Genomic DNA, 20,427 nt, shown 5'->3' with positions numbered 1-20,427 from the left:
ATCCACAGGGCTCCATCCGCAATGATTTTCCACAGCGTGGCATCTCCTTCCGCAGCCCTGAAGGGAGGCTGAGCTCCAAGAGCAACGACTAGTAAAGGAGCAATATGGCGTTACCAGAACTGTGCCGCCAAGGCTCTGGGGAACCAGTAACTGGCACAGAGCCTCTGTGAATCCTGGGCAATCGACTGGTTTTGGAGGACCTAACAGCCTTGAGCGAAGCAGATGCTGAGTGAAGATTTAAGTCCCCAACCTGCAAACCACTCCTCGTGGGCAAGACTCCTATGCTCACACTGAGCCCCACTGAAGTCCATGGGGATCTGCCTCCACAGAGCTGCTTGTGGGACTGGGGCCCTTATGGAGTTCCCTATCCCCTCGGCAGGAGCAGTCTATGATGCGGCTGGCAGGATGCTTAAATGGAAAGTCAATTATGGCATGAAGACAGTGGCCACGATTTTCAGAAAATAGGTGCCTACTAAGTTAAGCTCCTACGTCAATATTTAGGCACTCAAACAAGCAGCCTGAGTTTCATAAGTGCTGAATACCCACCAGCGCTGCTAGGTGCTTGGCACTCATGAATAGCAAACCATGTTTTTAGGTCTTTAAATAAGGGCCAAGGAGCTGGGATTTTCAAAGGAGCTTAAGGGAAGCAACTCTCTGAAAATCTCAGCCTTTCATTTCTGTTCTCATAGAAGGAGACTTGAAAAAGATTTGAGAGAGTTTAAATAGGCTCCCATGGGGTCTTTTCTCCACTTCGCTATCACTTGCCACTTATGAGCTTTTACTTCCTTTAAAATAAAATATTTAAATATCAATCTGCCTTTAAAAAAAAATTCACTGATTTCACTGAAGGCCGGTCTCACTGACCATTTTTCCTTGGGAAGAGCAGTATAATAGTGCATCTCAGTTCTTGTTTGTTTACTGATATTTTTATTTTTGCATAAATGCTGTGACAGGCAAACAAAAACAGATTGCAAAGGTTGCCTTAATAATGAACTCAAGCAGTATTCTGTACATGAAGCGGATATACTTAATGGCCAGGTAGTTAGACAGACTGCATAGTGGCAGGCTTGGATTTAAATACAATTCATAGTGTATAGTACAGAGAACTGTGACAGGCTCTTTTGAAAGTCTTGGGCTTCAAGGGTTTATATTCTGTCCAGCCTCAGGCACATCTGTAACATTTCTTCTTCCCCACATGGCATGCTCAGCAGTTCCCAAAAAACTCAGCTCAGTAATGAAGGAGGTAGAAAAGTTGTTCAGAGCACCCATTCTCCAGCATGTCAAAAGCTGCTGACCTCAGATCCTTGCTATAAATAAAAAGAAGACCTTCTTCAAATTAGAGGCCTGAAAGCCCATTATCAGGTCAGATAACTGGCAGCCTAATGTAAAGAAGAGCCTGTGGTCTTGGAATCATTTTACATCTCTGTTGCATTTATTCTCTCAAGCTTTTGAAGAATCAGACCTAAACCTGGGGAAACTGTCCTCTTGGCCGTTTGGACTTCTCCTGTGGTCTAAACAGCAATGCCATCGATTTTGCGTTAAACATATAACATCTTTATGCCACTGTTCTCTCAGACTCAAACAGAAGTCCCTTTAGGGGCAGATTCTGCTACTCTTATTCATGCTGAGTAATATTTACACCTCAGCTTGGCTCATTAATTTCAAGATAACCACACAAGGAGTAAGGTACTACTCAACATGAGCAAGGGTGGCAGAATCTGGTGCTTAGTAATTTTCCGGAGAACCATCCCCATTTTCCGTCTGAAATCACCAGTCACTTTTATTCTGGAAATAACTGCTTTGGTTTCAGTGTTTCCAGATCGCTTTTAAGACTTACAGATCACACATGACAATAGCAATATGTTTTGTGTGGTACTGATTCGTCCCCAGATTTTCCCTCTCCTGGGAATACTGGGGATCTGAATATGATTTCATTCCAACTTCTCCCTGTAAATGAATTGGTTAGTCGGTACATATACCTGTTTGTTAATGAGATGTGTAGTGATTTATAACAGTCCATACACAGTTGGTAAAAAAATAGATACATTTGGTAGCCAGTATAGGGTTTTAGATACAGTAACTCCTCGCTTAACATTGTAGTTATGTTCCTGAAAAATGCAACTTTAAGCGAAACGATGTTAAGTGAATCCAATTTCCCCATAAGAATTAATGTAAATGGGGGGGGTTAGGTTCCAGGGAAATTTTTTTCACCAGACAAAAAACGATGTATTATATAGATATACACACAGTATACGTTTTAAACAAACAATTTAATACTGTTCACAGCTATGATGATTGTGAAGCTTGGTTGAGGTGGGGAAGTCAGAGGGTGGAAGAGGGTGGGATATTTCCCAGGGAATGCCTTGCTGCTAAATGATGAACTAGCACTTGGCTGAGCCCTCAAGGGTTAACATATTGTTGTTAATGTAGCCTCTCACACAAGACAGCACGAACACGAGGGAGGGGAGACAGCACAGCAGACAGAGACAGACACACACCTTGTGTGTGTGTGAGAGAGAGAGAGATGCACACTGCCCCTTTAAGTAAGCTGACCCACTCTTTAAGTGCATTGTCTTTTTAAGTGGATCAGGAAGTTGAGACAGCAGCTGCTGCCCCAAGCTGTCTCTGTCTCTCTCCGTCCATATCTCCTCCCTGCTCTATATGGGTAAGGGATAAGCGCGGTGCAGGAGCAGGGTGGAGGGGGCCATGCTAACATTAGCCCCCCTTTCCCCCACCCTGCACAGCAAGCAGGAGTCTCTAGGAGCAGCTCCAAGGCAGAGGGCAGGAGCAGCACATGGCAGTGGGGGGAGGGACAGCTGAACTGTCGATTGCTAGCCTGCTGGGCGGCTGCAGCACAGGGAACTTAGGGGAGCGGGGAGCTGATGGGGGGCCGTCGGTCCACCCTGGTTCCAAGCCCCCACCAGCTAGCTGCAATGGGCTGCTCTTCCCGTAAGCAGTGGACAAAGCAGGAGGCTGCCAAACTATGTTAGAAGGGAGCACTGCACAACTTTAAATGAGCATGTTCCCTAATTGATCAGCAACATAACGACGAAACAACATTAACCGGGACGACTTTAAGTGAGGAGTTACTGTAACTGTCCTCTGAAAAGAAACGAGCGGGTTAATAAAATGTAAAAGTAAAAACAACAGCTGTCCTTTCATGAAGTGATCCTTTCTCCTTAGCTCCCTCAGTAACACAGAGATACAGTTTTCCTTAGAGTAGAGGAAGCAAGGCTCTTCCCAGTCAGAATCCATGAAATGTCCTTAGTTTTCCAGTCAAATGGCACACAATTCTAATGAAATCGGTACATGATTTCTCTAAGGTGCCACAAGGACTCCTCATTGTTTTTGCTGATACGGCTACCACTCTGAAACCTATGCCGAGGAGGAGACTTTAAAAATGATTATGTTTTATTTCTGTGGAAACATTCCAGTTTGGATCACTGGGTGGGAGAACCTGCCAATACCTTCAGAACGCCCATGAACTAAAGGAGATAGCGGTCTTGTGCGCCTCAGAGCTACTCCAAATTGGCATTGGATACTTGATGACAAAAACGCTGGAAGTTTCTAAATGCGGTTGCTGTTGCATAGAGTAAGCCACTCCTAGGCAGTTCTCTTGCTCAGTATAAGACAATTAAAAGGGCTGGATGCTTTGATGATCATTAACAGTATTTGCAATTATACCTGTTCAGATGGGGTAATAAACCCCTGCTCCAGTGTGCAAACTGATCACTTGCAGGTACCAAGGAGCAGTTTTGTCCAAGTGCATTATGAGAAGGGGTGAGGTGGGACATTTGCCTTTCTCTGCAACCTAAGGGATTGACCACTGCTGGAAGCAGGAGACAAGACTTGATAACTAACGGTCTGCTTTGGCAAATATCCTGATCCTAAAAGAGCAGCCCTGCAGGAACGAGCTCGCACTGTATCTGATTGGTGCTCTGCAGCGGCATAACACTCGTTGACAGATATGTTCGCTGTACTGCTGGTGTCAATTTTGCTCCTGCAATCGATCTAGCACGGAAGCTAACAGACACGCTAGATGGAGTATGATTATGATTTTGCTGAACCAGTTCAGTTGTGGGCCAAATATCTGAAGAGACATGCCATCACTGTTCCTTTTTTCTTCTTCTCGAAGAGTTCTGCTCAAGGAGGAAAATTTAAATACTCAATCCTACAGGAAGGCAGTGAAGCTGGAGAATTCTAAATTAGAAGGGGGCGGGGAAGACAAATTGATTCCTTTTCTCTCCCCAGGCATATTCAATGAGAGCCTGACAATGTTGGCAAGAAGACGGACGATGTATAAAAACCAGACATCTGGGGCACTCATTATGACCATCACAGTTTAACGTAACTGCAGAGCGATACAAGTACATTTGAGATGATATAAGAATGTTTTTAGAAGTACCAGAAAGGAACATTTGAGGTTAACCAGATTACTATTTTTTTTTTTAAATAAAAGGGCTGCACATAGACATTTTCCAGACTGTTAATCTAAATCCAGATGTGTCTGATCAGTAGCTTCAAGGAACGTTCCCCCTTTTATAAAAAGGGGATGAGGATGTCACTAGACCTAGCATTTGACTGGCCAAAGCTAACCTACCTGCTCTAGAGACCAACCATACCCCTGTGTGCATGTTACTCAGGGACCGTAGAGGAAAAGTTTTGGTACCATCACTGCGGGTGTCTGCCGTTCATCCGCAGACTGGCAACATGACATATTCATTTGTCTAATGAGCCCTGGCAGCACGGATGCTGCTGGATGAGGGGAAAGCTGAAGGTTAAAGTATCAAATGACAACACAAAGACCCAATGCACGAGAAGCTGTGGCTCCATTCAGCCAAGAGCTGCCAGTGAATATTATCAATTCAAAGTCCAGCTGCTCAGGGCCCTGCAAAATCCCAATGGCTTGCTTCTTTCTAGTTGTTTAAGAACCCGAAGGGCTAGATCGGCAGTTATTCCTCAGCTGCACAGGGGTAATTTCCCTTTTCCCCTACCCGCATATTGTCCTGTTCTAGCCATAATGGGGAAAACAGGGGCCCATTGGTTCAATACTCCTTGCTCTGAACAATAGGTATACCCAGCCAGCTAATCAGGTCCATTTCCAGGGCCTGATTAGCTGGCTGGGTATACAGAAGTGACTGAGCTGAATTTACCTACGTCTGCCGCTGAAAAAGGGTGGAGCAGAGGCAGAAGTGTGAATTTCTAGTCTGCTCTTGGGCCAATGCAGCTCCATGTGACCCCTTGCTCAGGGCAGACTGTAAATGTAGAATCTAGACCAGTGGTTCCCAAACTGGGGTTCATGAACCCCTGGGGGTTCACGAAATGTTACAGGGGATTCTCGGGAAAAAATTCCCTAATGGCGGAAAGAGCTGTCCACAGGGACCTCGGCAGCATGGGGCCAGCAGCCCAGAGCCTTGGGGACTTCCAAGAGCTAAGCAGATCAAAGCAAGCACATCTATCACACTGAGGTGATTTAAACTTAAAGGCTCCTTATAAGAAATGGAAAGGGAGGTGGATATTTTTTGCTGTTTTTAAAATTAAATAGGCTGCTAGTGTTGTTTTTAAATTATTATGAAGAACAAGTTTAAGCTTTATTGTCGTTGTTTGCCTGGACTGCTCAAGACCTGAATGCTTGTGTAGGAGGAACTCTTTGAGTTGGCTGCTTAAATACCTTCCTGCTGTTTCACATCTGATACTCCTTGATGAAACATAGGAACCAGAGGCGCCAGTATAACAGGAGGCAGGGGGGGCAACAAGGGTCACAGGCTGCCCCCGCGTCGGTGCACCCCCCCGTGGGTCCCTCCCCTTTTTTCCAGTAGCCCTCGCGGGCATACCTACTTTTCCGGTGGTGCTCCCCCTGGTCCCGAGGTGCACAGGGGCTTTGCCCCCTCACCCCTTTTTTCTACTGGTGCCTCTGATAGGAGCCTTGTCTTATAACAGGCTTAATCAAAAGTGATACAAGCTACAAAAGTGAGATCTTGGAAGAGTGTTACCATTTTCATAATGTAATAAAAATACTGTAATGATAAATAATTAATAAATAGTGTGTAATAAACACATCATAAATGCAAATTTTATATTTCCAAGATCACTGCTTTTATAATTTATGCTGAGGTAAGGGAGAAAATCCCTGGAAATATTCAGTTTTAGGAGGGGGTTCACAAGACTTGACATTTTAGTGAAAGGGGTTCGCAGGTTGTTAAAGTTTGGGAACCACTGATCTAGACATAGAAGAAGTTGATCGGAATGACACTTCCATAGTCCAGTAAAGCCATCACTGGAAACCCTGCTCCTGAGGTAAGTTTCTCTCTTCATAGTGTTTCTTCCTATCCTGTTCTCCTTCATTTTTTTTTAAATTGCATAACTCTGATTTAAAAGGGCTGAGAGGAAGACGAATCTGCAACAGATCCTGGCTGTGTCTCTGCGATCTCGCTTTCATTTCCCTAATGGCTCTATTGTAATTAGATTTGCAAAAACAGCAAAAGGTCTCATTTTGAATGGCAACAGCTGTTGACATCAACATTATATTGAATAATTTCCTGCTTTAATTTTAGCTGCAAAACAATAAAATCCTCCTGTGGAGGATTACTTCACTGGGTGACGTTTTCTTGTTCTTCCTCTGCCTCGGACATAACCCATTGTCTCCTCATAAGAATATTTTTAACTCAAGTGGCTCGTGCAAAATGATGATTGCTTACTTCTCTAGAGTTACTTGGGTATAGGATTTCTGAATGCTCATGCCACTTTCTGAAGCCTTGCCTCTGGCTGGTAAAAATTCACATCCCTTAAAATGTGTTGACCTGGGGCCTGTTTTCAGAGGACTGCCATTAGAAAGTGACTTGGTTCTTGATCCATACACACCAGGAGCAGTGTTTGAAGTCAAGTCCTCTGGCACTGGGTGCTTTGTTTCTGCAATACCTGATGTCAGCTGGTTTTTCAGCTGGCCAGAAGCCTTTTCTGGATACAGACACTTCCCTGCCAGACAAAATGGCCTACATTCTCAAAAGCAACTAGTGATTTTGGGGGATCAACTTGAGAAACCTTAACGGGATCTGATTCCAAAATTACTGGGCCCTCTGTCAATTGAGTTCCTTTCAGGTGCCTCTAGTTGGGCACCTAAACACTGGGGCACCCAAAAATCACTAAAAGAACAGGAGTACTTGTGGCACCTTAGAGACTAACAAATTTATTAGAGCATAAGCTTTCGTGGGCTACAGCCCACTTCTTTGGATGCATAGAATGGAACATATATTGAGGAGATATATATACACACATACAGAGAGCATGAATAGGTGGGAGTTGTCTTACCAACTCTGAGAGGCCAATTAAATAAGAGAAAAAAACTTTTGAAGTGATAATCAAGATAGCCCAGTACAGTCGGTTTGATAAGAAGTGTGAGAATACTTACAAGGGGAGATAGATTCAATGTTTGTAATGGCTCAGCCATTCCCAGTCCTTATTCAAGCCTAAGTTGATTGTATCTAGTTTGCATATCAATTCCAGCTCAGCAGTCTCTCGTTGGAGACTGTTTTTGAAGTTTTTCTGTTGTAAAATAGCCACACGCAGGTCTGTCATTGAATGACCAGACAGGTTAAAGTGTTCTCCCACTGTTTTTTGAGTATTATGATTCCTGATGTCAGATTTGTGTCCATTAATTCTTTTGCGTAGAGACTGTCTGGTTTGGCCAATGTACATGGCAAGGGGCATTGCTGGCACATGATGGCATATATCACATTGGTAGATGTGCAGGTGAACGAGCCCCTGATGGTATGGCTGATGTGATTAGGTCCTATGATGATGTCACTTGAATAGATATGTGGACAGAGTTGGCATTGGGCTTTGTTGCAAGTATAGGTTCCTGGGTCAGTGTTTTTGTTCAGTGATGTATGGTTGCTGGTGAGTATTTGCTTCAGGTTGGGGGGCTGTCTGTAAGCGAGGACAGGTCTTTCTCCCAAGATCTGTGAGAGTGAGGGATCATCTTTCAGGATAGGTTGTAGATCTTTAATGATGCGCTGGAGAGGTTTTAGTTGGGGGTTGAAGGTGACAGCTAGTGCTGTTCTGTTGTTTTCTTTGTTGGGCCTGTCTTGTAGGAGGTGACTTCTGGGTACTCGCCTGGCTCTGTCAATCTGTTTTTTCATTTCAGTTGCTTTTGAAAATTTAGAGCACGGCACCAGGTAACAGGTGCCATCAGCAGATAGGGCAATTGATGGGGACAGGAGAAACATGAGGGAGAAACAAGTAATTCAGCCAAATGACAATGGAAAGGGATGGTCTCAAAGGTGACAACAGAGCGGGGGAAAGAATGCATTTAAAAGGACTGTAATCCAGTTTGTGAAATCAACAGAACTGCTGGCTACTGTACATGAATCCTATGGATAGTTTTGGACACTGCCTCTCTTCTGAATGTGAAAACTTTTTTAAACTGATTCATTATAACCAATAGCTGCTGCATTAGGAAAATTCTTCCCACTCTTCTCTCCCGGGGCCCATCTCGGGTGAGGAGAAGGTGGGAGAAGTGTTGCTGACCACAAGAATGACAGCGGGACTATAATATGTTCAATTACCTACTAGTGTTTTTAATAATAGATACTTTGAACTGTCCCCATTTTGCCTCTGCCACTTCCAACTGCTGGTCTCTTGGCTCAGCTCACAAGAGGGTGTGTTGGTGAAAAGGCCAGGTCAGCACTTGCTCTTGAATTGGGCCAGACTATGGCACAGGTAAGGCAAATGCCCTCTAGTAACAACTTTCTATAAGATGAAAGCGGAAGCCACAGCTGCCTCCCCTTTCCACTGCTTTTGGGTCTCGGCAGGAAGGACGGTCTTGTGGTTGATGTGAGGACTCGGGAGATCTAAGATCAGTTCCCAACTCTGGTGCAAACTTGCTGTGTGGTCCTAGACAAGTCACTTAATCTTCCTTTGCCTCAGTTCCCATCTGTGAATTAGTAATGCGCCCTTGACTCACCGGCACGAATCCATTGATGCTGAGATGTGGTGATAGTTACCGTGAGAAAAGTCTCTGCACAAATAAATATTCAATATGGTGTCTGTGTACATGCCAGCTTTCATGGACGCATATTAGAAACGCTTTCCATACCAGTGCTGGTTATCGGGAGGGCCAAGAGCACTGCTGTAAGAACCAATTCTGATAAGTTTGAAAGTGCGGTGCTAATTAGTCTACTAATTAGATGCAAAACCTTAATGACTGGATTCTGGATCCTAAAACCAAAGGTGATGTCCTAGCTATGTATGCACAGACTGCCAGGAACGATGAACACTTTTCCTGGCCAAGCGGTAACCAAACAAAACCACTACCTAACATAAACGCTACATAGCAAAGCTTGCTATTTGCAGAAGTCCAGCTTACCCTTGAGTGCAGTTTGGATGACAAGGGTGACACTCACGGTCCTCATCGGCGTATTTGAAAATGAAGCTGTTTGCCCCCTGCAAGCCATCGGGGCACTTTTCCACACAGTTGGGGCCATCCTTAAAATGGAAACACTTGGTGCAGTGGTCTGGTCCCTGGGGAGCAGGAGAGAAATGCAGCGGATTAGATTTACTCTACCGTTTGTTACCGCGCAAGAGCTGCTGACAACATGCTGGGTGCTGTACACTCAAAGAGAGAGGGGTACATTTCCCTCGTAACGAACGGGGATTTAGCCGTGCGACTCCGAGGAATGTTACTGAGGGTCGCACAACTAAATCCTGGGGCACTATGCTGAAAATGTACTACATACAGAGTACTAGCAGAGCGCTGCTTCTGGAGTGTTTGGTTTAGTTGCTTTTGATGGATGCACCTCAATATGCCTCATGTCCACTTCCTTTTGTCCTGGAATTTTCCTATACCGCTGCTCAATATTAAATGAAGCTACAAAGTGGTCCTTGATGGGATCATTTGTGTCACAGGCTTATCTCCACACCGTATTTTGCCTGTGATTTCTGGTCCCAGCAATACCCCTCTGTCGCGTCTCCCTCCAGGAGATGAGGATTTCATTTTCATTATTACACAGGGAGACATAAAGTTAGAAACTGTAAATCAAGTCTCCTGAAGTATAAAGAAAGAAAGTTCACTGATCTTGATGACAAGCCTCATCCAAAACCAATGGAGTCAGGTCTACAGTGAGTTAGGCAAAATTATGCACGGTGCTACCATCTCTCACCAAAGAAATTCTGTAGACACAGAAACCAAGTGCCTTGTCAGTGGCCTGCTACAAATCCAAATTTCCTACACTGGTAGAAAACTTAGGTCATTAATTTCCCAAATGGGTGAACTGCAGAGATTATAATAAAACAGATAGTGATCGTCTATATAGCACACTCTGTAATCAGTGAGTCACAAAAATAAATAATGAGCCAAGTTCTCTCAGCCAATCTGTAACCACAGAAAGCTCAAAATATAAGCTCTTTCCATATACTGGGGGAGGGACTGTATGTATTCAATTGTCTATGTGGTTCCTGCCTTTTATTCGGGCTATGCACAAAGGACAAAAATATAAGGATCACTTCACTTTCCCCACCACCAAAAAGCCTTTTCGGTGAGGTTCATCAACCATTAAAGTGGTGCCAACAACATTTCATTCTGCTATAAGGATGGCCATGAGGAATTCCTTGTCCAGTCGGATAATCCGGGTTGGCAGAATGCAATTGCTTAAGACAGAATTTTTCTAGGAGACTAAAGGCATGGAGGGGAACAGGATTGACCTCAACATAGGAGGGGGGGAAAAACCCTCAACAGTGATAAAAGAAGGTTCTGTGGGTGTGTGAAATTTCTTTTGCTTGTCACCATTTACTGCTGATGTATTTGAAATGGTCATGAGGATGGTGACGAAAGTCCCATTGGACAATAACAGATGTTTATAAAAATGCTAGCGCAGACTTACTAAGCAGGTTACAGCTACAAAGTATTTATGTTGTGCTTACCGGCCCATAGCATGTGATCATGTTATCTTCCATCTTCTCACACTGAGGATCACACTCCACACACACAGAACCATTCGCAAACTCTCGAAATTCCCTGGAGAAACATTAGTCAGACAGGTGAGTGGTTAGTGAAAATCATACTGAAACGGACCTGAATTTAACGGACCAGATCTTCAGCTGGGGGTAAATCAACATAGCTTCATGAACTTCAGTGTGACTATACTGATTTACACCAGATGAGGACCAAATCCAAAACCTGTGTTATCATTTGCTGAGTATCCTTTTGGCAGGTTATGTCCGTATTAAGAAATAAGAACACCATCACAATCATGGGGTGAGGGTGTGGAATTGAACTGCAGCCAGCTGATTTCCACACACACAAACCCAATCTCCCAAGCAGTGAAGTCACAGCGACAACACAGGCTGTACAAACCCTCCCAAGACCCTGCACATGGACTTGCGTGACTAGCCTGTGCGCTTTTCCAGTGACTGTTCTTTGAGGTAGCTAGATAAAAGCTGGTTCGGGTATGTCTGCACTGTATGCTGTTGTCACACTGTTGATTTCGGTGCAGACAGACAGTGTGCATGACACAGCTACAAACCATGAAGTGGTGAAGCTTGTTGACTTCAGCGGAGCCACGTCAAGTTGTCATGGCTGAGGATGTGGGTCCCCATAGTTACTTTATCAACCTAAATCTGAGGTCTTGTAACTGCTTTCTTAGTGCCATGAGGCTCAATTGTGGCAACCCAGTTAAGTGAGTATAAAAATGAATCCATGGGCAACTTTCATTGAAAAGAATGTAGCATGGAATCTGAGGCTGCTTTAACTTTGAAGCAGAGACTCTCCATGTTGAGTCACTGCCCAGGTGGAAGGGTACAACCCTAGCAGCATAGCTCCATTGGAGCCGCCTTACGGGGGAGATGGAGGGCCCTAGAGCCACTGCAAATGCATAGGACCTCTACCCGGACAGTTCAGGTCTCCACTGAAGGCCCCCAAAAGTTGCAGAGGTCCTGGAAGATTTGGGCAACTGTATCCTTGCCTTTTGTGCAAGGGGCAACCACCATTACCTTATCAAAATAAATATGAATACCCTGCCTTAAATGATAGCTCCTACTCAGGTAATGTGAACAGGACCATGGAACTTACTAATGTAGAAACAAACATGTCTGGGTTATGGCTGAGGTGGGAACCACAGCCAAATACTGCAGTGTAAATTGCAGTCAGCTTTACCCTGGCCTAAATGGCAGCACAATCTGGCCTCACAACTTCGTCTTTCCTGACTTGAATGCATGTAACATTTTAGATATAGTGTAACTTAGAGTTTTTTGCAGGTCATTTCCTTGCTGTGAGAAAGAAAGAAAGAAAGAATTTTGCAATAGTTTGGTGTGTTTACAGGGAGTCCATTCAACTGTCTCTTTATGATAATCACATAAGCTGATATCCAAGAAACAAAAAAAGAACAGAAAGAAGCCATATAGTGCATTTATTTTTAATTAGCACCTCTTGGGGTGAAAACAATTAACTAAAATCAATTATGATTTGTTGCTCCTTATTATAAAGAAATGTTGGGCAACATGTTGTGTTATCATCTGGGAAATGAGATTCCACCCTCCAACCTTTTCGTTTTTCTTTCTGGTATATGTAACATAAGACCTTTAAGTTTTATTTTTCGGTCAAAAGACAGTTTCACACAGCTATGTCTCCGTGATCTGTGGAACTCCATCCTCCCAGTGAAGACTATACAAACATCTAAAAATCCAATGTGGGAGTTATGGGGGGGAAGAGGAGGGAGGCAGGAGGGAGAAGGGCAAAGAAATCAAACTCCAAAATTTAGCAAGAAACAATAGTGAGGGCATATGAGTGTTTTAAATCCTGCATTGCCAAAGCTTAACTCTAAAAATGCCTGCAGTTAGCTCTATAAAAGTCCTTGGCTTGGGGATAAGAAAGAAGGACATCATTACTAAGGAACGACAACGGTGAAGCATGAACGGACTATGGCTCCATGAATGTATATACTCAATGTTATCGCTTGTCACATAATTATTGTTGTGCCAGAGGGAAAAATAAATAAAAGGGAATTGAGAATGTTTGGAGTGAAAAAAATGTATCTAGAAGAAGTACCATATGAATCCATCCACTTATACTTCCACCTCAAGGCCAGATTCTGAGTACTCACACCGAGTAAATAGCACCTTACTCCACAGAGTGTTTCTGTTGAAATCAATGGAACTATTGGTGGAATAAGGTGTTACTCAATGTAAGGACATCAGAATCTGTTCTTGTGATTCCTGAACTGTCAACATAATCAATACTCTTTGGGGAACAAACAAGCAAGTGTGATGTCTTACCCATCATAAAGGTTACAAGACTCTATACAGGTCCTTCCTCTGCTGAAGCGTTTGCAGGACAGACACTGGTCTGGCCCTGGCCCCCAACAGCCGTCACTTGAGCACAAGTTGTTACACACCTTTCCCTCTGCAGCTGAAAACAGAGAGAGGAACGAAGATATTTTTAGTGTCATTAGCTATTAGATTGCGAGTATTACTTTCTAACACACCAGAAGGCAAATCCTTCTCCCAGCATCTGGACACAAAGAAGCTACTACCCACAGAACGGCCTCTTCCCCTCCCTGCCTCAGAGCAAAGAGGGATTCAGTCGTCTCCACAGCACAGCCCATGCATGGGAAGCAGAAAGACTGGAGTGATCAGCCCTTAACTTCCTAGACACCCATTGTAAATATTTTCCCCTTTCCCATTTCTTGCTGATGAACCCTCATGGGCATTTGCCAGCAGGGGGAGATTTAGCAGAACAGTTACATTGACGGGCCCTGTCGATTTGGGGGGATTACAAGCATAGGAGGGGAGGGGTGATATGTCCTCTCCTATAAAGCCTTTAGGCTGGGATTTGCAGAAGCATTCAATGTTTGCCTAACTCAATTTCAAGTCAAGTAGGATTGACTTCTATTAGTGTGGGGCTCAGCCAACGCTGGACTCTTCTAAGAAATGCTTGCTTGACTTGGGGGTCAACAGGAATTTATTTTTCAGGGGCCTTTATCCAAAATGAAATCCCTGTGGTGTGTTACAAGAAATCCATCACAGAACGTATGTTCTGAAAACAGCAATGAAATAACTTAATTAGACCTGACCGAGCTCAGAGCAGTGCAAGCAGCTTTAGCCCTTTCATTATTGTTTATCGTGTATACTATGGTAGCTCCCAGGGACCAACTGAAAACCGGGCTCCAGTCGTGACATAAGAGACAGCCCCAGCCCCAAAGAGCTTACAGTCTAAGCAGAGAAGACAAAGGATAGGGACAGGGGATTAACATACAGGCAGACTGACCAATGTGAAGACAGCAAGGAGCATATTAGTGTGGAGCCTTTGTTCTTTTTCTTTTGTTATTTAAACCCTTTCTGTGGAGTTATGTTAGGAGAGGAGGAGTCAGACAGAAAGACAAAGGAAGGGAGTGAGCAAGCAGCAAATCAGTACTGCGGAGAGAACGCAGGCTCTCAGCCATTCCATGCCGGCTCAGTTTATACTGATTAGACCAGCCCCTGATACCTGACGGAGGTAGGATGACCAGACATCAAGTGTGAAAAATCGGGAAAGGGGGTGGGAGGTAATAGGAGCCTATGTAAGAAAAAGACCCAAAAATCGGGACTGTCCCTATAAAATCGGGACATCTGGTCACCCCTAGACAGAGGAGGCTATCATTCTCCCAGATGTGTGGTTTTTTATGTCAATTGGTGCCATGTGATAGACTGTGCAAATTAAAAAGCAAAGAGCTCTCTTTTAAATGTTCTGTCACAATTAGCAAGTAGTAAGACCCATGATTTGATAAAAGTAAAAGAAGTGATAAATGACAAAATATGTTGTTTATTTCTTGGTAGAGTTTTACTAAATGCCATAAAAAACAGACAGTAAAAAAATGACACGTCCAATCAAAAACATACACATATTATAGGTACAGAATAACACCGACATCTATATACACAGATTCACACAGTGGTGATAGCAAAATTGAAATAATTCCCCATACAGAATGCAAACACTAGTCTGGTGGTTGTGCAAACCTGTGCAAGTTACTATGGACATAGCCTATGGGTGTGTATTTTCTTGCACTTCCACAAGTGGATGATAGGTGGCAGTGTGTGGAGGTGATTAAAGAATGCCACATTTCCCTTTCAAGACAACAGATGGTGCTCTTATCGCCACTGTCAGGGTTGCAACAGTGTTGTTAAGGAAGATTGTAATGGACAGTACCTAACTGCTGAACTGCATATTGAGGTTCATCAGCTGATGAGTACAAAGCCCTGTAAAATCACCCCGCCTCTTCCCCCCAGCATTTTGTTTTTCCCTGATTATTCTTCACTGTATGGCACAATGTTCCATATTTAGTTTCTCTTGGGTGTGGAAGAATTTGTTCCATCTTCATGCCACAAGGCAGAGCGCCTCCATGTGCCTCATTAAACACTCGTTGAATATCTGTCATAGCAGCCCACTGTATAGTAAAGTGCATTGCTGCATATATCGATTCCCTCTTTAACACCAGCTAATCACCTATTTTTCATTGTGCTGCAATGTTCAATGTTGGCACAATGTTTGCCGAACACATCGTTTTGATCTGTGAGGCGTTCCTGGCTTATGTCCTCTTCTATTTGTTATGTAGTCTTTTATCATACTGTGACAGATGATATTCACGTTGCAAAGACAGGATGCATCCCTATCATCTGCTTTGCTTGTCTGGTCCCTCCTCCATCATCAGACAGCTTACTGCCCACTGTATTTATAATAATAATAAATAATAATAATAATTAATGGAGATATCCCATCTCCTAGAACTGGAAGGGACCTTGAAAGGTCTATGCAGCACTTCTTAGGCGGGAAAACGTGCAATCACATGTTGCAAAACATGCTGCATTTTCATAGATTTTTCTTTGCTGGCCCCAGGCAAGAAGACAAACAAGTTATCTGAAAAGCCAATGACATACGCAAGGACTGCAGCTCTGAGAATCATCTTGTACCTTCCCTTTGTTCTTGCAATTGCATGCTATCCTAGTTCCTTGGCTTATAAAGCTTGTGGGCAGAAGTTCTTCATTTAAATTATTTCTTTTTCCACACAAAATGTTTTTGTGGGCTTCAATGCTGAGAGAGGCTTATGGTATTTCACTTTAATCTCCTTCCAGGGACTGTGTGGAGAACTAATCAGTGAGTTGGTGTCCTCCAGCCCACGTGTACAAGCAGCTTCAAAAGGCAGGAGATTCACTGTTGCGCTACAGACATCTAGGACCAAGAACAGGCCACAGATTCATCATGTCTGGAATAGTTCGGCAACTTTCCTTTAAACTTTTTAGGCTAGAAAAGAGTAAAAACATCCACATGCTAAAAAAAACCAACTAAATAGCATTTCTTTCAGAGAGTATGCTCAGGTACATAGTTCCTTCTGTTCCTCAGAGCATCAGTCAGCTACACCCAAGCACAAAGACAACTATTAAAGTTAATAATAATTCCAGATGGCTATGCAATTTTTGTTTGAACATTCTTGGCTGAAAGCCTAATTCACCTCAATTAATGGCCCTGATTCACTTCTCAGTTACACTATTACCTACAGGATAAATGCTTTTGAAGTCAAAAGAGCCAGACTGATGTAAAGCTAGTGTGAGAGCAGATTCAGCAAATTCAACAGCATTCTATCCGTAAACCTGTATTATGTCACTTGGTGCTCAAACAACTCTCTAAACTTATTTTTCTAATATCCCCAAGCAGTTTTTGATATTTCATTCAGTTTGCCTCTTAATAATCTCCTCCAAAGTCGATGGATTTACACTAGCCCTTTGTGTTTTAGGCACTGAATCGCCAGACACTAGCAAATGTCGCATGTATTGTAGACAACACGATGCTTCCTGTTACAAACATCCTTAGACATTTGGTTCGTGTTTCAGTGTCAGAGTGGAGGCCTGGACACAAACCATGACAGCTCCGAGGCTAGAGATGCCAGATTCCCTAAGCCACTACTATTGATATCTTGGCAAAAACACCATCAGCACTTCATTGCTGGATTCCCAAGGGTGAAAAATTGATCCACTGTTTTTTTACTGAGGCGTGGGCTTGGGCTGTGTGTTGGCATGATACTGATACCCATTTGCTGATTTATGGCAACTCTCCACTGTTGAGAACAGCACTGAAAATATGAGATGCGGACTAGCTATCACTGAGTAATTCCATGTCATGTCAACCAGACTGTCCATGTGCTAGAGAGGAAATATGTGGAGATTTATGGTGCTCCTGTCAACTGGCCAAGACCAATAACAAGACCAAGACCATGACCAATCTAGATAGATAGATTAGGAGGAACAGAACAGCCCGCCCAGACCCACAACTGGTGATTGTGCCATCGACCTACTTAAGCTGCAAACATGCTTTAAGGTAACACTAATGAAGACAGCAGCACTCTGGCAGTCACCTCCTCATGCATAACACAAGGTGGTAGGGGGGAGATCCTAGTTAATATAGGAACAGACACTGCATAGCTCTTACTCTGGGCCAAGCATACGGGGGAGAAAGCTGGGACCAGGGAGCCTCCACTCACCCATATGTGGCCTATATAATGCCCGAGTTGAATTGCAGTCCCAGAACTCAACATAGGGAGTCCTCCCCTTGGCTACTCCCTGAGGAGCACCCACCACCCTAAAGGGAGCATCGAGGGCTGGAGAGCAGGCAAAGCAGTTGGTCTGCCACAGCTACACACGAGCCAGAGGAGATGGTTGGCCACACAGGGGGAGTAATGCTGCAGCCCTTTGAGGGGCAGTAGTAGTAAGTTTGTGTAAATGACATGCATGTCCACTTTACAGCTCCTTTAACATGGCCAGAGTAGGTAACGGGGCCTTAAATGTAAACGAGAATCAGGCCCACAGTTCTTTTCTCTGCCAGTGACTATGTCTAAACCTGACCGGAAACAGCGCTCTGCCCGGAGCTTCTGAAAGTTTGACAAAGAAACAAACTGTGTTAAAGGAAGAAAAAAAAAATCCTCTATTTACATAGAAAATAAACCGTTGAGTAATCTTTCATTAGGAGCCTGGTTTCCCAGTCTCTTTTGTTAAATAAAAGTTCCACAGTAATATTACTCAGTTAATTAAACAAGCAAGGAAAAAGTCAATTAGGCCTCAAAGTTTTATGAGCTTAATTGACTGAAAACACTACAAACTTGCTGCTTCTTTTCCAAACAGCTTTCAGTGAAGGGGTTCCAGCTAGGGGGAGGTTTAAATTCTTGCTCATTTACTCCGCTTTATTGCTCTCACTGATTGCTTTTCCCAGTAGCTGGGAAAAACAGCTGCAAGAATTTCCTGACCTGTTGCTTAGTCTCCTGGGAGTGGAAATCATCTCTTATGATTTGTATCATAAACAGAACTATAACGTATCATTTACAAGACTGGCAAGAGTTCTGAAAAGAATATTAACTAGGACAAGTCTATTATCCAGGATGATCTGCGTCCCAAATGGTAGAGAAGAGGTAGAGTTCAGTTGTAGTATATACACGGGTGATTCCTCACTGAGGTTGCTGGTAGCCTTCCCAAGTTCTTCAGCTCAAACAAAACAAAGTTTGTCACCACACAAGATCTCCCTATGTTGTGGTTTGGACCGAGCAATCATGGAAGGGACTGGTGACTATACAGAGCTCATATTCTATTACACCCCTGAGTATAAAGAACAGGAGTACTTGTGGCACCTTAGAGACTAACCAATTTATTTCAGCATAAGCTTTTGTGGGCTACAGCTCACTTCTTCAGATGCATAGAGTGGAACCTGTTTGCATTTGCTCCAATCCCTCAGACAGAGATAAACATCTACAAGATCTCTATCAAGCATTCTTAAAACTACAATACCCACCTGCTGAAGTGAAAAAACAGATTGGCAGAGCCAGAAGAGTACCCAGAAGCCACCTACTACAGGACAGGCCCAACAAAGAAAATAACAGAACGCCACTAGCCGCCACCTTCAGCCCCCAACTGAAACCTCTCCAGCGCATCATCAAAGATCTACAACCTATCCTGAAAGATGATCCCTCACTCTCACAGATCTTGGGAGACAGACCAGTCCTCGCTTACAGACAGCCTCCCAACCTTAAAGAAATACTCACCAGCAACCACACACCATACAACAGGTTCCGCTCTATGCATCTGAAGAAGTGAGCTGTAGCCCACGAAAGCTTATGCTGAAATAAATTTGTTAGTCTCTAAGGTGCCACAAATACTCTTGTTCTTTTTGTGGATACAGACTAACACGGCTGCTACTTTGTAACCCCTGAGTATGTTAGCAATGTTTTTAATAAAGGACATCAAAGCATTGACTTGTTTTAACCATACTTTAAGGGGGGGGGGGAATTCATGAATGTGGAAAAAAATTTCAGCTGTAGTATTTCTCAAAGAGCTTCATATACAGTACAGTACTGTTGTCCATAGATACTGAAAATCACATTGGTTATCTGGCAGCTATATAGATTGGACTAAACGGGATAACAAAATACCACTCTTGGCAGCAGGAGAACCATTAGATTTTTTCTGGTTTTAAATAGGTCTCCAGGAGAAGAAGTGAGCAGAGCTTGTGCAAAGGACAATGCAGAATCCGAGCACTCTGAAAGCATTTGCACAGAATCCACCAAACCCGCAAAACATGCACTATGCTCAACTGACTTCACATCAGCACATCCCGGATTTAATTCAAATAGCTACTTGTTGTCTCCAATCTGTACTTCTTCAAAGTATTTTTATCTGAATTTTTCCTGACCCTACTCCATACCCAGTTATACCATAGTACATAAAACTCACATCCCCAAGCTATAGGTGAATCATACTAATCAAACAACATGTAGATTGATGATCTCCATCCAGGGCCGGCTCCAGGGTTTTGGCCGCCCCAAGCAGCCAAAAAAAAAAAAAAAGCCACAATCGCGATCTGCGGCGGCAATTCGGCGGGAGGTCCTTCGCTCCAAGCTGGAGTGAGGGACCATCCGCTGAATTGCCGCCGAATAGCTGCACGTGACGCTCCTCTCCGGAGCGGCCGCCCCAAGCACCTGCTTGCCAGGCTGGTGCCTGGAGCTGGCCCTGTCTCCATCAAATTTCAGCCACACATATATACAGATTCCTTCAACTGTACCCATAGTATTAAACTTTATTAAAAGAAGTTGCTGTGTCAACATAATAATAAAACAATAAATAATAATAATAATTCAAGATATTGGTTTCAGAGTAGCAGCCATGTTAGTCTGTATCCGCAAAAAGAACAGGAGTACTTGTGGCACCTTAGAGACTAACAAATGTATTTGTTAGTCTCTAAGGTGCCACAAGTACTCCTGTTCTTTTTTTAAGATATTGGATGACTCAATAGCTCTTATCCATGTCTAAATTTGATGATGACCCACAACATTTAGAGAGGGGTCTTTCATCTAATGTCCCAATTGAACAACAATAATTTGGCTATCCACTCAACCAGCAATGTACAGGAATCACCCTCAA

The 20,427-nt window shown here is 43.6% G+C and overlaps 1 protein-coding gene across 1 annotated transcript in view; it reads right to left on the bottom strand.

Annotated features, from left to right (window-relative positions):
• Positions 1-20,427, bottom strand: part of ERBB4 (erb-b2 receptor tyrosine kinase 4) — a 978,527-nt gene that overhangs the window by 204,028 nt on the left and 754,072 nt on the right. The window contains exons 13-15 of the mRNA XM_054044415.1: positions 13,267-13,399; positions 10,918-11,011; positions 9,365-9,519 (exon numbers count right to left, since the gene is read on the bottom strand). Of these exons, the coding sequence (XP_053900390.1) occupies positions 9,365-9,519; positions 10,918-11,011; positions 13,267-13,399 (382 nt within the window). The remainder of the gene's footprint in view (positions 1-9,364; positions 9,520-10,917; positions 11,012-13,266; positions 13,400-20,427) is intronic.

This window comes from Malaclemys terrapin, chromosome 11, assembly GCF_027887155.1.
Source record: "Malaclemys terrapin pileata isolate rMalTer1 chromosome 11, rMalTer1.hap1, whole genome shotgun sequence".
Taxonomy (NCBI): domain Eukaryota; kingdom Metazoa; phylum Chordata; order Testudines; family Emydidae; genus Malaclemys; species Malaclemys terrapin.
This window is presented reverse-complemented; position numbering and strand designations above follow the sequence as displayed.